The following is a 14,583-nucleotide window of genomic DNA, read 5'->3' as shown; positions in this document are numbered from 1 at the left end:
TATTATACCAAACTCATTACCATCACGACTAAATCTATTTTTGTTAGCTAAAATATTTGTTTTGCATTTCATATTTGCACAAGAATAAGTGTTATTACATGCTATAACTTCTTTTATAAAAAAATAACAATTAAAACTCCAACGAAATATTATATAAAATTCAAATCATGGTAATTCATGCACAATTATGGACGAGAATTGAACTTCCAACCATGAGGCTTAAGAGACGAGGTGAATAGTTACTGCTCCACACTTCGTGGTTGATTTTTTATTAAAACTACTACAATTTTCACTTTAGACCACACTCTTTTCTACAACGGAATAAAAATTTGTGGCTTAAAGGCTTTCCAAAACGTACGTAGACATACATAATGCATAAAACTGTGGCCTATGTGCCTTTTTAACTCGCGGCACATAAATTGTGGATAAACTTTGGCTACATTTCTTAGCGTGGAAACGTTTTTTTCACATACATAAAATTGTGGCATATAAAATTTTATATAAAAACAACATAAATAATAACCACCAAAGCTTTTCAGTATTTCGCGGTTAATGAATAATTAGAAACTCAAGGGGTGATGATTGATGAAAGTATACCCTAACAAAAAAGAAGCTAAGTTGTTGTTATGCCACAAGTCTTATCTTTATGTACATTGATAGAAGGAAAACCTCAAATGTAGCTAAACTTTTATCGAATTGATTTTAATATCATATGTACTTATTTTATCGTCACAAAATCTTACCATCCTAAGAAGTGCAAGAATCAATTACATAATACACGTAAAGTGCGGTGTCGGTACACAAATTTTACATTCCGCATATTAAAAGTGTGGAAGGGGATGACATAAATACCCATGAGAATGACATTAAAATTAGATTGCAAACTCTTATTGGAAACCTGGCTAAGTTTGAAATGCCATGGATTCTCATATGGATCGATGAACATAGAAGGAGCTTCCTGGATTTTAAGACGGATCTAATGGTTGTTGATGTGACGGAACATTGAGAGTAGGCCGTGTCATTTAACTAGAGTTTGTAGCAGAACTTTAAAAATAAAGCTCTTATACCATAATAGTGAAATAAATCGAGAGACAAAATGAGAAAAAAAATGAACTGAATTCATCAATTTGAATGATTAAGTACAAGTTATTTCTATTTGTGCTCTACAACTTAATAACAGAATACTACTAACATGGTAAACTAATCATAACTAACTGTTTGACATGCTAATTAACAAGAATGTAAAGGAAATGATGAATTGCTCTAGTTTACATATCTAGAAGGAGATGAATAATCTTCTAGAGGAACAGTCAAGTAACATTACTTGCTACATTAAACAAAGTCGGCTAATGGAGATGTGAGACATCAAACGATGATTTTTCAAAAATAGCACTCATTTGTTATAGAGTCAAAATTCCACCTTACAAAAGAAGAAACCAAGACATTTAATATCATCCAACGTTAATTAAACCAAAATCAATCTATTCAGCGTGTGTTTGATTTTCTAATAAAATTCACGTAGCATATACTTTATCAATTCCTTTTTATAAGACCCCTTATAAAAAAATTGTGTCTCTTAATATAAGACACCTTACTAAATTTCAGAAAAAATTATTAGCTTTTCACCTATACCTTTGCCCTCCCCTTCCTCCTAAAGTAATATACTCTCCTCCCCTAAAAACTCCTTAACAAATCCTAATTTAATTCTATAAAATGTCTAATTACCAAATCCTTACAAAGCCCGGGCACTGAGGCAGTAATAAGGCCCACAGAGGCCCATGTTGACAAACACCTGGTATTCTACAACGTCGTGTCTCTCTTGCTTCAGAGTTCACTATTTCTTCTTCTTCTTCTTCTTCTCCGAAATCAGAATCAGCTTCTAATCCCCCAAATTCAGAATAGGAACCCTAATTTCACTCAAGTCTCACCTTCCCATAGCTGCTGCCCCATCCACCTCCGACCACCGCTCCGCCCATTGCAGTTGTGTTTGGCATTCTTCTGCAACTACTACGTGAATCATCAAATTTACAATCAGATACAAGCTGCAGTGTCAGTTGAGCTGACAGCATGGCGTCAAAAAGGGAAAGGGAAACTGGTAATAGAGAAGGGGAGGAAAGGCTTCATTCTGAGTTCAGAAGGCAAAGAGTGGATGATGAGTCTCCTCATCCTGTCTCCATTGCAAACCCTCTCTCTGGTTTGGCCAATAATTATGCTGACATTGATGAGGAAGACGAAAAGGATGCTAATAGTCAGAGGAAGAATGATGGGTCCCAGCACAATGAGCATAAATATGAAGAGGAGGATGATAGTGATGATGAAGAAGATGATGAGTCACATGAACAATTTGGTGGAAGGAACAGTCGTCATGTTGAGGTTCGAAAGGACTGTCCTTATCTCGATACCGTTAATAGACAGGTATTTCACTTCTCTGGTCGATGATTTTACTGGTTTGCGACGTATGTATATGAATTATTTGAATTATGTTGTGTGCAGGTTTTGGATTTTGACTTTGAGAAGTTTTGTTCTGTCTCTCTGTCAAACTTAAATGTGTATGCATGTTTGGTTTGTGGAAAGTATTTCCAAGGGAGAGGGAGGAAGTCTCATGCATATACACATAGCCTAGAAGCAGGACACCATGTGTATATCAATCTTCGGACTGAAAAGGTCTACTGTCTTCCTGATGGTTATGAAATTAATGATCCTTCATTAGATGACATTCGACATGTCCTAAACCCAAGGTTGGTTTACTTTTTTTTTTTATTTGGTATGCTTGCTGCAGAAACTTCTGTAGGCACATATTTCCATGTTGGCTATTGGCTGCTGACTATTTAAGAGGATTGTGGTTGAAGTGGTCACTTGCCTACACAAAGCTTGCGAGGCTCTCAGGGTTGAGCCTTGGCTTGGACACGCTGTCGATAGGCATGAGACCAGACCTTTGGTGGTGTTATGTGTATCCCCGTCCACTCTATGGCAGGGCCGGTGCTGAGTTCTAAACTTAGACAGAACCCTGGACCATCCCTTGGTCTGGTAAGCAGGAGTTCATCCCCTGCTGTTCAGGGCAACATTTGAATCCCATTTTACTAAAAAAAATCACGAGGAATAGTTATTTTATGCCTTGTTTATTAGGTTGTTGATGTTAAGTTTTTTCTTCATATATGCCTATAAGATAAGGGCATTTGTTTCCTTAGGTGCTGGGTTTGGGCATTGCATTACACGCATTTACGATTTATTGCTCAATGAATTCAGTTCCCTGGTTAGCTTTGTTATGCACTTGTTTTCTTTGTTCTGCCTGTGGATGTGCCAAACTTCTTGTAATGTGCTTGTTATTTGGTGCTCACGGGTCACTTGCCTTCACCTTAAAAGATCGAATTTCTTCTTTAATTCAGAATTACATTGACATCTTTATGGCCCTATGAGTAAAGTTGTTTTTTACCGAAATCATTTAACATTTCATGCTCACTTTACCCTGTCATTAGCTTTTTCTACAGACCAAGTTATAGAATATATGTAACTGCGTTAATATGGTTCTCTATCTGCAGGCTTACTGCAAAAGAAGTCGAACAGCTTGACAAAAATAAGCAGTGGTCTAGGGCACTTGATGGTTCTAGTTACCTACCAGGAATGGTATATTTCTTCTTACTTATAAAGATTGGAATTTTGCTTTTTTGTTGATTGGTAGTTAGATGTTTTATGGCTTATATTTATCCATTATATGATAAATTTTCAGGTAGGACTGAATAATATCAAGGAGACTGATTTTGTGAATGTAACAATTCAATCCTTAATGAGAGTTACCCCCTTGAGGAATTTTTTCCTTATCCCTGAAAACTATCAACACTGCAAATCTCCTCTTGTTCAACGATTTGGTGAACTCACTAGGAAGATCTGGCATGCACGGAACTTTAAAGGACAGGTTTGTTTCTTAAATATTCATCGTAAATCTATTATTTGTAGTTTGGTGGCTTATCTTTCAGATGTGTGTCAACAGGTCAGCCCACACGAATTTCTACAAGCAGTGATGAAAGCCAGTAAAAAACGGTTTCGAATAGGTGCACAATCTGACCCAGTGGAGTTCATGTCATGGCTTCTTAACACTCTTCATGCAGATCTTAAAACTTCAAAGAAGAATATGAGCATAATTTATGAGTGTTTTCAGGTTCTTTCTTATCCACTCTAGTTTTTATTCCTTTTCTTTTGATGTATTGTTCTGGTTGATACTAAGCACTGAGTAATGTTTGCTGTTAATTTTACTGCACGCTTGCAGGGTGAACTTGAGGTTGTAAAAGAGATTCCTAACAAAATGATTATTGATAAGAAAGCAGACGGTGAGGATCAAAACAACGTTGAGAAACTTTCAGATGGAGGAACTCAGAGAAATGTATTCCTCAAAGAAACTTCAAAAATGCCATTTCTAATGTTAGGGTTGGACTTGCCACCACCTCCGCTTTTCAAGGATGTGATGGAGAAAAATATAATACCCCAGGTGCCACTTTCTGGATTATTACTTTGCTTTGGTACATATGAAAGCTTCAGTCTATAATCTACATATAAATGTCTAGAAGGATGTCATAATTGTGACACCAAAACTACTAACTTATTGTCACTTCGAAACAATTATTTATAAACAAAACATGTACTTCATAATATTTACCTGGCAGTTTGTGCATATGCTGTCATGCATCCCTTGCCTTTTTTTATGTTCTCTTGGTCTCTTACCCAACTTTTCAAGTCAAGTATATATTTTGTTTATGACTATGTTGAGCTCTAAACGGACTGCATCTTGGCTGCTACTTAATTATCTCACGTATAAAAGCGTATTTATTATTTAATATAGTATTTTATTTATTTATTAGAGTTGAATGACAGATTGTTATGTTCCCTCGCGTAGGATCTGGTCACGGGTCTAGACATAGGATACTTCTTGCGTCCCAGACTGGAGAAAGAAGAAGCGGCTCGTCCTTGACAGAGCCTCTTCAAACCTTCGGGTTTCTTAGAAAAATATTTTTTATTGATAATGTTCATTCAGCAATCCCCTTATTTTATAAGGATTGAAATACAAGGTAACAAAAAAATAAATAAAAAAATACAAGAAAAATAGGAAACTGATCCTATATAATTAAGAAACAAAATCCCTAAGATCTTATCTTATAAGATAAGAAACAATAAAATCCTAACTTATTCAGAAAGATAATTAAACCTTATCTAATAAGGAAATAATAATAAGTTAGGATTTTATTATTTCCTGTCTTATAAGATAAAATCTTAGGGATTTTGTTTCTTAATTATATAGGATCTAGTTTCTTATTTTTCTTGTATTTCAATCCTTATTAAATAAGGGAATTGCTGAATGAACGTTATCAATAAAGAATATTTTTTTAAGAAACCCAAAGGTTTGAAGAGGCTCTGCCGCTTCTTCTTTCTCCAGTCTGGGACGCAAGAAGTACCCTGTGTCTAGACCCGTGACCTGATCCTACGCGAGGGAACATAACACAGATCTAAGCATCAAAGACGAGTAAAAGCTTGAAAATAAATGGTAGGATTCCCATTGATGCAAACATAATTAGTTCATTTTCCAATTCTATAATCTATAGATGAACTTTTTTTTTAAGTTTTCACGGACTGAATTGAGTTTCAATTTCAATTTGGAAGTTTTATCTGTCTCTTGCCTGCTGACAAGGTCTTGTTTCTAGGTTCCTCTCTTTAACATACTAAAGAAGTTTGACGGGGAGACTGTCACAGAAGTGGTCCGTCCTCATATTGCAAGGATGCAGTATCGTGTTACCAGATTGCCTAAGTATATGATTATTCACATGCGACGATTTACTAAGAATAATTTTTTTGTGGAAAAGAATCCTACTTTAGGTGATGTTGAAATGAACTGTAAATTATTCAAGTTAATATCAGCCTGCTTAGTTCAGATTTCATCCTCACGGTGAATATTTGTTTCAGTCAACTTTCCTGTGAAGAACCTGGAGTTGAAGGATTACATTCCCTTGCCAACACCAAAAGAAAATGAGAAATTGCGATCAAAATATGATTTAATTGCCAATATCGTTCATGATGGCAAACCTGGTGAAGGATTATATAGAGTATTTGTGCAACGCAAATCAGAAGAACTATGGTATATTCTAGTTCTTGATAAGATAAAATATTCATCAATCTGAATGGATATCTAACAATGACAAGGACTAACGCCTTATTATTTTTTCAGGTACGAGATGCAGGATTTACACGTCTCAGAAACACTTCCTCATTTGGTTGCACTTTCAGAAACTTATATGCAGATATATGAGCAGCAACAGTGAATGAGTTCATTTTTTTTTTGCTTTGAGCATTCGTGTAATCTGAAGCACAATGTGTGCTGAAGGATTGAGAACATGAGATGAGAGAATTCCTAATCATAAGCAGTGTGCGTTTGTGATAGCAAATTTTCTAGCATCTGGTTCATACTTGAGTAGTTTAGTAGGCGGTTTAGAAGAGGCTGGTCCTATTGTTTGGTTGTTGAGATATAATGAGATGTATGTGTAAAAGTAAAACACTTAATTCCCAACATTATTGTGTATAATAAATTATTATTTATCCATTTAGCTTTAATTCCATTTTTAATGAAAGACATCAAAATTTGTTGTTTGGGTTCCATCGCATCACTTGATAATAACGTCTCTTGTCATGTGGTGACGGGTGAGTTTACCTTCCTGCCTACCCATGTTATACTTAGATAGGAGATTTTCCAATATACTTTGAACTCTAGCAGTTTGGACATATGAGTGATATATGCCTTTAGCGGCTGTCACACGAAAAGTAAAAAAAGAAAAGAAAATAAGTGTTCAAAGGGTTTTAAAACCGCACAAAATAAATATGTAATTTTATGACGGTTTGTGCAGTGGTTTAAATTTGCCGGAATTTTTTTCCTGTTTTTTATATAGTTTGAAGATTGCAACGAAGGTTTGCAGAGATATGTGATTCGGGGGGTGGCCAAGACAATGTAGGAAGTAGGAAAGAAGAAAAACTCACTAAATGAATAAAAACAACCTACTTATTTGAGTAGCAAATCTACCTAATGTGAATAGAATTCAGTTATTGTAGGAAAGAACACATACCAAGCTAAAGGAAAAGCCTCCTTAGAGAAGAAAAAAACCCTCAAAGGAGGGTGGAGGCACACCCTCTGTTTTTATCTCTCTTACTCAACTTAGTTGTGAGAATCTAAGTTTCTAGTCGGTCTAATTTTGCATTTTTCCACTTTGTAATGTTTTGGTGAGTTTTGATTCTCTCACATTCATTTACTCTTTTATATCATTTCCACCCACTTTTTTTTTTTCCTATCACATCACTCCATATATTTTATTTCTCTCTTTTGATATAAGTGTTAATGAAATATTTTTCTTATCTTTTACTTTTAATACTCTCACTAAGTGCATAAATTTATGAAGTTAAGCTAGCAGCCTCTTTTTCATTTAGTTTATAAAAAGTATGTATAATTTTTTCCTTTTTTATCTTTCCTATTTTCATACTATTTTTAAAAAGAAAAGGACAAAGAAATACTTAGATAAATTAGTGATTTGAGTCACAAATAAAAAATAATTTGCGTACCAGCATTTTCTTTCAAACACTCAGATACACGCATGCAATTAGTAACAATTTCTGATCGTCACAATTGCCTAAACTCTTCAAGTATAATTGTCTGATGGCGGCTGGCATAATAGTGCACAAATCATAAAGTTTAGGCTTAAATAAGTTTTTGGTCCCTAACCTTTACAAAATGTTTGGTTTTCGTCTCTCACCGAAGCAAAGGTGGGTTTTAGTCCCTAACATTTGCCAAAATGTTTGGTTTTCATCCCTCCGGAGATCTGGGTCAATGCCGGAGCTCCGGTGGCCCATGTGGCATGGCCACGTGGGATTAATGAGCTGTTTTTTTTTTCATTTCCATTTAAATTAATTAAAAAACATAATTAATTAAGTAAATAAAAAAAATTAATTCAGTAAATAAAAAAACCCTAATCTAGTAATCCCAACAGCTTCACACGGCCTTCATCCTCACATCAACATCTTCTCACTCTTCTCAGTTCTCACATCTACATCTTCACTGGCTTCATCATCACAAACCTAAATTCAATCCAAATCTTCACTGGCTTCCTCCATCATCTTTTCATTCTGATCTAGGTCTGTGTCTCTCACAACTTCAGGGATGTACCTGGGTGCTCCGTTGGGCATGCTTTTGCTTCCGATTTTTTGGGTTTTTGGTGAAGCTCGATGGCCATGATGGTGGAACAAGGTGGCTTTAGTGAGAAAGGTGGTGACTTTCTGGCGGAGGAGGCGTGTATTTTTCAGGGGAGGCTTCCCTCTTTTTCTTTCTCCATAACCCAAAAATTTCTGGTTTATGTCCTTAAGTTAATTTATTTGAGCAACTCTGTTTTGCTCTGTTCCTTGTCCTGTTCTTTGTTCTTTTTTCACTTTTCTGGGTTTGCGATTATGGGTTCTATGTGAGAAGAACAAAACGAAAACCTCTTTAATGTCACTTTTCTGGTTTACGTTTTGGAGTGAAATTGAAGAGGGTTAGATCTGATTGGAACAGTTCGTGAGTTTATTTTTTCCTCTTTCATTGTCGGTGGAATTTGTTTCTACTTTCTACTCTTTTTCTCCCCCTTTATTTTATTTTCTGGTGTGAAAACATAAAAGCAAATAGTTCTGTGTGCTGAACAACTGTGAATTTTTCCAATCGTTCATGTTGAGATCTTTTGTTTTTTCATATGGGGTTTACTGTTTCGGTTGCCACCATTCGTTGCTTTGTCATGTGATTTTCAAAGTTTGATGCTTTTCAATTTTTCGTGATTGCCCTTTAAGTTTCCTAGTCGTTTCTTCTACTGGAGCATTGCTTTTTAGTTTTTTTTTTTCACTTTGCTCTTCAGTGTTCTGGTTCTAAAGCAATTCTTCAGAGTAAGTAAGCAAATGGTGAAGATAATGAAGAAGGATTAGAGTTAAAAAATTTAGGACTAAAGATTTGATTAGGGATTAAAGTTAAATAAATTAAGCTTTTCTTTAGAATTTTAAACAATTTTTTTTAATTAATTAGGTTTTTTTAATTTAAAAGAAAAATAAATTCCACATCAGCTCATTAATCCCACGTGACCATGTCACATGGGGCCACCGGAGCTCCGGCGTTGATCCAGAGCTCCGGAGGGACCAAAACCAAACATTTTGGCAAAGGTTAGGGACTAAAACCCACCTTTACTCCGACGAGGGACGAAAACCAAGCATTTTGTAAAAGTTAGGGACAAAAACTTATTTAAGCCTAAAGTTTACAAAAAATACAGAATCAGTGGCCCCGATATGAAGACTAGTTGAAGGAGCCAATATGGACTAAAGAAGATGGCATTTGACTAGATGCATATCTGTTTAGTAGGTGTCAGGGGGTGGGTGGCTACACTGGGAACCTTATAAATACCAAGCAAAGTGTTGTTCTGTAACTCACTGCTTGTTTGATTACGTTCACTAGTGCCACTACTGCTTGTGTTGTTAATTTCACAACAAATTAAGTTCTAATTGTTCTGATGGCACCACAAGACAGAATCCTTGTGATCGGACCCACAGGAGCAATTGGAAGACATGTAATTTGGGCAAGTGTCAAAGCAGGAAACCCAACATACGCTTTGGTGAGGAAGAACAGTGTCACTATTGAGAAGCCAAAGCTCATCACAGCTGCTAATCCTGAAACCAAAGAAGAGCTCATCGACAACTTCAAAAGTTTAGGAGTTATTCTCCTAGAGGTATGTAAATATGTGACTTGAATATGTATATGAGTCTGTTTGATTGCGCGAACACTTATCGGAGCTTATTTGGTGCCTTTTTAGTAGATAAGCTCCAATAAGTGCTCTGTGTCCAAACAGGACATATATTCATTTCAATTTTACAATTAATCTCAATTCTTCTGATTATGTTTGATTAATTGTGCATGATGCTGCAGGGTGACATAAGTGATCATAATAGTTTGGTTAAGGCATTGAAGCAAGTTGATATTGTCATCTGCACAACAGGAAGACTTTTAATTCTAGATCAGGTCAAGATCATTGCAGCAATCAAGGAAGCTGGAAACATCAAAGTAACTAACTTATTTGTTCATTTTATTTAATAATTATCTCTGGTTCAATTTGCTTAGTGCTAATTGAATCTTGAATTTTGATGTGAAACAGAGGTTTTTCCCTTCTGAATTTGGGTTAGATGTGGACCGCCATGAAGCAGTGGACCCAGTGAGGGAAGTTTTCGTCGAAAAAGCAGGAATCAGAAGAGTAGTGGAAGCTGAAGGAATTCCTTACACTTACCTCTGTTGCCATGCCTTCACTGGTTACTTCTTGCGTAACTTGGCTCAACTTGATGCCACTGTTCCTCCTCGTGACAAGGTCATCATTCTAGGAGATGGAAATGTCAAAGGTAATCATCTAACAATCACAAACATGAAACACCTCAATTAGTCCATTCTAAACAGTTTTAGCACACACAGTAATGTTTGATGAATTGCTTCAATAAGGGTGTATATTGATTATATATTTGATTTACTTGTTAATTTCAGGAGCTTATATCACTGAGGCAGATGTGGGGACTTTCACCGTCTTAGCCGCGAACGATCCCAGAACATTGAACAAGGCTGTCCACATAAGACTCCCTGCTAATTATTTGACAGCAAATGAGATCATGGCATTGTGGGAGAAGAAGATTGGGAAGACTTTGGAGAAAACCTATGTTCCTGAGGAACAAGTTCTTAAGGACATCAAGGGTCAGTTACAAAAACTCATTTTAATTAGACTTCACAATATTCAACTAAACATGAGTATTAATTATGTTACATACTTACATGCATCAATTTACTTAAATTAATTAATGATCTTGTTTTGATTTCTGATGTGGGTGTTTATGTTTTTGCAACAGAATCTGGTTTCCCTCACAACTACCTATTGGCTCTGTACCACTCACAGCAGTTAAAGGGAGATGCAGTGTATGAGATTGACCCTGCCAAGGATGCTGAGGCTCATGAGCTTTACCCTGATGTCAAATTCACCACCGTAGATGAATATTTGAACCAGTTTGTCTGAATTTTGAGAAAAAAATGATTTATCAGGCTTTAAACTATTTCCATTGTTTGTTATTTGTGCCTGTCCTCTCGTGAATAATCACATCCCGTTGATGTAATTCATTTTGAATAATATAATCTCTTTTGTCCTCCTATTGTATGGCTGCTCAGTGCTCACACTTGTTCATTGGACCTTTCTCCCGGCCACGGGACAAGAAAAAACAGGCAGGGGTGGAAATTAAATTAACATCACTAAATAAAATTTTCAGTGACTACAAAATTATATAACATTTATTATTAGCAATTATGTAAAATTTAAATCATGCAAAATAACATATATTTCATAAAACTAGACATGACATGTGCATTTCCTTTCAATAATCAAAATTATGCTACAACAAATACCATCAATTGTCTTAAGCTTCGGTTATTTTCCAAGCTTGCTTTCCAAATAATATTTAGATGTACTAGAGATTGGTTCTTGCTATCCTTAATATTTGACAGATATATGAGGAGAGACGATAATTTTCCTTCAAGGACAATGTACTCCTTCTTCATTGATTTTCTTACATTTACAAAACCCATCAGCTATAAATGCAGTTGTTGTCTGGTTCATTCTTGCCAAAGAGATAACACGATAGACAATAAATACCATCATTCTCAAGTGAGTGCACCAACCAGCATGAATGTGCTTCGAACCAATAAGCTTGAAATTGTTAACATTATCAACTTCTCATAAAAAAAGAAATTATATATTTCTTGATTGATATTGACCGACCTTGAGATAAACACAATGGATTTCATTTCTTTGATTAAAAGGAAACTCAAATTATTGCACGCAATCTAAGATCACAATCTAATCAATAGCACCCATTTTTATAGCTACATTATTCTACATTTTGAAGGTCATTCATCTTGTGGTGGAATATTTAAGCATGTACTAACATTTAATGATATAGCAGTAGTTTGAGGTTGATTGCCATCATTGAACTCATTCTTCTTAAAGAATTAATCAATAGTTTTTTGAATTGACAAATTTCAACAGCATTGTGAAAAGATCGTTGTGCAGCTGTTATTCCCTACATATGTCCTTGATCTATGCGATTTGGGAGACTAGAAGTCATCTTATTTTTAAGGGTGTCCAACCTTCACACGAGCGACTTATGACAAGCACTTCATCCTTAATGGTTTCGTCCCACTCCCGTAAGATCAAATGCACATTCCATCGTGGGCTTCCTTCCTCTTGGCAACGACCTTCTGATGATGTTGCGAAGGTTAATTTTGACGCGTCGTGAAGGACGCACGCTTGGGGCTCGTTGCTCGCGATCACTTCAGGGAGGTCTTGGTTGCTGTGTGGGCTTGTCCTTTGAATATGTTGTGTGGACTTGTCCTTTGCTTCTGACTTAGGCTTCTGAAAAGTGCGCTTTGAGACAAATAGCTTGCAACTTTACGGTGTTCGTTATTATAGGAGGGTGCATGATCAACTTGTATTTTGTTTTTGTTATTAATGATTGTAGATACTTAACTTCAGCTTTTGATTTTTTTTTTCCTTTGTTCGTTGTTCTAGTAACTACTATGTTGTAAACTACCTAACTAATTAAAACCGCCTATTTTTTTCTCACTTCTATTTGAGTTGAAGAGGCGCCTCCAAGTGACCTCCACCCCACATGTTCGGTTTGATGTAATAGCTTCTTCTATGTTTGTTTGATCATTTTATTAATAAATTTCTTTCAAATAATTTTTTTTTGTAAGTTTGTCACTTTGTCTACTCAATTAGTGTATAATTATTAATATCATATTTTTTTATTGTAGTCAATTATTAAGGAAGGGTGGTTCAAGTATTCATCACACATTATTTTTTCTTCTATCTTATTTTCACTCGTTTCTCTTTTTTATATATTTCATTACATTACATTATCTAGCACGTACCTTTCATTTTCCCCTCTAATCGTTCTATCTCTCTTAAGATATAATTATATTTAAAATATGAAAATAGCATTATCCACTACTGTGGAAGAGTCCAATCGTCGGTGGACGACAGCGTCACCATTTGAACAATTTCTTATTATCATGTGGTGAAGTGAGGGTAGCTTAGTTATACTTACTACCTACCAATACTAATTAGAGCAAGAATTAGAGACATAAACAATATTATGATGAAGAACATCAGAACTGTGACTTTTCAGCATGGGCTGCTCATGTCTAACGTTAGACCACGAAATTATGTGTTTTTTTATCCCTTTCTTCTTTCTGTTCAATATTTGTAATATTTTTATGTAAAAGTGATTCATGGTTTGAACGTTCCGTTGTTTGATTTATGACTTCCTTTTCATGCGAAAAAGAAAAGTACTCACTAATCAGACCATCTTCTTGTTCATTAATTTGATAAAACAATTATTATTTTTAATCCAAACATTCAATCATATTGCACCGTATCACTGAAAAATATATCAACTAAGTGTTAATCTAGCTAGTGATAAATAAGTTAGACCCATAAAATAAGAGTAGAAGTTATCTTGAAAATAACATTTGTTGATGAAAATATACAACCCTTTCGGTAAGAGTTAGGGAACATATATATTGGGGTGAGGGGGTTCAAAGATTAATTCATAAAGGGTGCAATTTATCTTTCCGATGTAAAAAAAAAATACAACATTTTCTTGAATGGGTGATAACATCGGTCAAAAATATCACCAAAAATGTTATCGGAAGAATTACTCCTTTCTCTCACCAACTCATATGTCCCCTAACTCCTACCACTTGAGTTATCTTACGAGGACAGTAGATAGATAGTAAACTCTGGATATATGGTGAGATTTATTTTATTTAATAATAATGAATATGTTACATGTAATATAATACGTAATAGTTTCAACTTAATAGTTTTAAAATTAATTATGAGATAATTAAGCTACAAAGTTAACTTCAACAAGTGAAATATGAGATTCTATAGTTGAACTTCACATTATCACTTATAGATTCACTTTCTCTCGTTAATTAATTAATAAATGTATCTATATATATATATATATAAATATAAATCATTTTACTTAAAGTCGCTTTTTGCATAATCAATTTTAAAAAAAAATCATAATCAATTTTTTTGACGAAAAAGAGAAGCTACATTAATCAATTTTAGCTTATTAATTAGTTTTGGCAGGGTCTGGCTTGTAATTGGGTGGGTTTTAACTGTCTGGTGTTTGTGCCTTGCGTCTGGTGAGTGCATGGACCTGATTTGGGTTGATTTTTGTATTTTTATTTTTTCTCCTTTCTCTTCTTATATTTGGGATTAGTACCCCTTGTGCTAAATTTGAATACAATTCTTTGGTTTATCAAAAAAAAAAAACAATTAAACAAAGTCTCATCTTCATGCGTCAACGAAAATTTAGCAAGAGTATGCTGTACGCGCAACATTATTAGCTTTTCTATACACATGAATTAAAACTAACAGAATTGAAATTAGAAACCAAGGCAATTTTAATCAAAATAAAAAGGGTTAATCCATAAACCATATTTTTAGT

The 14,583-nt window shown here is 34.9% G+C and overlaps 2 protein-coding genes across 2 annotated transcripts; both read left to right on the top strand.

Annotated features, from left to right (window-relative positions):
* Positions 1-1,790: 1,790 nt before the first annotated feature.
* LOC130740705 (uncharacterized) lies at positions 1,791-6,583 on the top strand. Its single transcript, XM_057593383.1, has 9 exons — positions 1,791-2,415; positions 2,494-2,738; positions 3,540-3,624; positions 3,728-3,913; positions 3,989-4,156; positions 4,265-4,483; positions 5,691-5,862; positions 5,950-6,121; positions 6,212-6,583. The coding sequence occupies exons 1-9, from the start codon at positions 2,068-2,070 to the stop codon at positions 6,303-6,305; spliced, it is 1,689 nt and encodes a 562-aa protein (XP_057449366.1). The 5' UTR covers positions 1,791-2,067; the 3' UTR covers positions 6,306-6,583.
* A 2,866-nt stretch (positions 6,584-9,449) lies between these two features.
* On the top strand, positions 9,450-11,215 carry LOC130740704 (isoflavone reductase-like). The gene is made up of 5 exons (XM_057593382.1): positions 9,450-9,764; positions 9,962-10,096; positions 10,188-10,425; positions 10,565-10,768; positions 10,921-11,215. The coding sequence occupies exons 1-5, from the start codon at positions 9,549-9,551 to the stop codon at positions 11,082-11,084; spliced, it is 957 nt and encodes a 318-aa protein (XP_057449365.1). The 5' UTR covers positions 9,450-9,548; the 3' UTR covers positions 11,085-11,215.
* Positions 11,216-14,583: the final 3,368 nt, after the last annotated feature.

This window comes from Lotus japonicus, chromosome 2, assembly GCF_012489685.1.
Source record: "Lotus japonicus ecotype B-129 chromosome 2, LjGifu_v1.2".
Classification (NCBI taxonomy): Eukaryota; Viridiplantae; Streptophyta; class Magnoliopsida; order Fabales; family Fabaceae; genus Lotus; species Lotus japonicus.
Note: the sequence above shows the minus strand (reverse complement) of the source record. Positions and strands in the feature narration are given on the sequence as shown.